Source organism: Cydia amplana, chromosome 18 (assembly GCF_948474715.1).
Source record: "Cydia amplana chromosome 18, ilCydAmpl1.1, whole genome shotgun sequence".
Lineage (NCBI taxonomy): Eukaryota > Metazoa > Arthropoda > Insecta > Lepidoptera > Tortricidae > Cydia > Cydia amplana.
The window spans coordinates 14,130,495-14,132,941 of NC_086086.1; the positions used below are offsets into that span (position 1 = coordinate 14,130,495).

At 50.7% G+C, this 2,447-nt stretch overlaps 1 protein-coding gene across 1 annotated transcript; it reads right to left on the reverse strand.

The window, feature by feature from the left end:
• Window positions 1–646: 646 nt before the first annotated feature.
• Window positions 647–1,429, reverse strand: LOC134656623 (uncharacterized). Its single transcript, XM_063512180.1, has one exon. The coding sequence runs from the start codon at window positions 1,427–1,429 to the stop codon at window positions 647–649; it is 783 nt and encodes a 260-aa protein (XP_063368250.1).
• Window positions 1,430–2,447: the final 1,018 nt, after the last annotated feature.

Consider the following 2,447-nt stretch of genomic DNA (forward strand, 5'->3'; position numbering starts at 1 on the left):
ATCACGCCTATTTCCCGGAGGGGTAGGCAGAGACCACGGATTCCCATCTGCTACGATCCTGACATACCTCTTTCGCTTCCGTAACTTTCATAACATTCCTCATACACGCTCGCCGGTTTAGGGTACTCTTGACCTGCCCTTTCTTCAGGATTTCCCCGATCAGACCAGAGAAAGTCCGCCAAGGTCTGCCCCTTCCAACTCCCTCTTCTACTTCTCCCTTATATATGTCACCGTAAAATTGTAAACACTCGTCATATTATAATCTCGCTAGTTACATTATAAACTGACGGTAGGGAGATTATAATCTAACCTTTTTTTTTTTTTTTTTTTTTTTTTTTTTTTTTTTTGATGACCCAGGGGGAATCCCTTATGGATCCCACTGGCCCGGGAGAAGCCCTGTGGGTATGTCCGACTTCCACGGACTAAACCCCCTGGGGTGTTCCGCCGCGCGCTTTGTAGGCGGGGTTTCGGGAACTCTATTGTAGACCTCCGATACCCCGTCGGCGATGCTCTTGCGAGCTCACCATATGGGGCTGCTCTAGCAGCTTACTCCGCTGAAGACACCTCGGAACACTTGAGGGTCTTCCAGCTCGAAACCTCTTCAGGCGAGTGATGGAACTCCCGACCCATCACCCGCAGGTTCCCGTTAAGGCGGCATTAGCCTTGCTGCGAAGGCTCTTCTCCGCCTACCTGGCCTCCTTCGGCGCTGAGGGAGCGAGTTCGCGTCGTCCTCGCGCGATCGTTCTGCGGCTTCCTTTTGTGTCAGAACGGTGACGCTAAAGGAAGCCACTGCCGCCCATGCCTCTTCACTGCTAATCATTCGGCGTATTAGCGCCGGCAGTGAGAGGTCTCCTCCTACAGCCGCGGATAGGGCAGCGCGAGGCTCCGCCCACGCAGGGCATATCTCGCGTGTGTGTTGTGCCGTGTCCACGGCTCTTCCATCACAATGGTGGCACGCTGTCGTCGGCTCTCTTCCCACCCTCTCACACAGGTACCAGCCGAAGCAGCCGTGCCCCGTCAGGAGCTGTGTGAGGTGGAAGGAGGGTGCACCGTGCTTGCGTTCGACCCATTCTTTCAGAACAGGCCGAACAGCGGCCACCAGGTCCCGGCTAGCTCCCGGGATCTCCAGACGCTCCGACCATTTTTCATAGAGCACTTCTCGTGCTTCTTCCCGCCACTTGCGAACTTCTTGAGGGGCGGGCCAGTTTTCCTCCCTCCTTGCTGCTAGCACCCGCCAATAGACCGCGGACTGAACCTTGGCTTCAAGGTCCCAAGGCGGGCTGCCGGCTAGCAGGCCAGCTGCTGCGTGCGAGTTATCGCGATACGCTCTAGCCACCCTGAGAGCTATGGCCCGCTGCGGCCGACGCAATAGGGCCGCACTTCGAGTTCCCAGGGTGCCCGCCCATATTGGCGCTCCGTAGAGCGCCATATTATAATCTAACCTAACCTAACCTACGTTAGATTATAAAGGGGTTCACAATCTTACGGTGTCATATACACTATCTTTGTCAACCTTCTTTCACTCATTCTTTCCACGAACTCATTCTTTGTTTGAATGAATGAAATGAATGGAAATCTGTATTTCAGGCAACTATTAGTGCCCCATAGAACTATCTTAAAACTAGCATACCTACGTTATTATAAAAGTATATCTTAAAACAAATACATATGGTGAGACTGAGACTCACCGTGAGAGATACTCATATAAGTACTTGATAATATACATGAGCAGCCGCCATGTTCAACAAAAAGGCAAAGGGGGTAGATAGGAGTTAGATTTCCGGCGGATCGGTGGAAATCGAGCCGCGACTCAATTTCCTGGCTGCCGGGGTACCTGGAGCTTTTAAAAACCAATGCAGATTAAAAGAAAATTTCTTTTTTAACCGCCTTCAAAAAAAAGGAGGTTCTCAGTTTGACCCGTATGTATGTATGTATGTATGTATGTATGTATGTATATTTGTTCGCGATTATCTCGCGTTTGGCTGAACCGATTTTGATGCGGTTTTCAGAAAAGTGTTTGTTACATTCTGGAGAAGGTTTTAGTATACATAGATCTGAGCTGATGCTGAACCCTGGCTGTACCTAGTGGAACTCAGGTTTGGTGCAACATAGGTAGACGCTGTTTTGGTCATCCGACACGCCTTGATGAGCACTTGGGAGAGCAGTACCCAAGATAGAGCTGATGCTGAACCCTGGATGTACCTAGTGGAACTCAGGATGTGCCTAGTGGAACTCAGGTTTGGTGCAACATAGGCCCACGCTATTTTGGTCATCCGTCACATCTTGATGAGCACTTGGGAGAGCAGTGCCCAAGATAGAGCTGATGCTGAACCCTGGATGTACCTAGTGGAACTCAGGTTTGGTGCAACATAGGCCCACGCTATTTTGGTTATCCGTCACATCTTAATGAGCACTTAGGAGAGCAGTACCCAAGATAGAGCTGATGC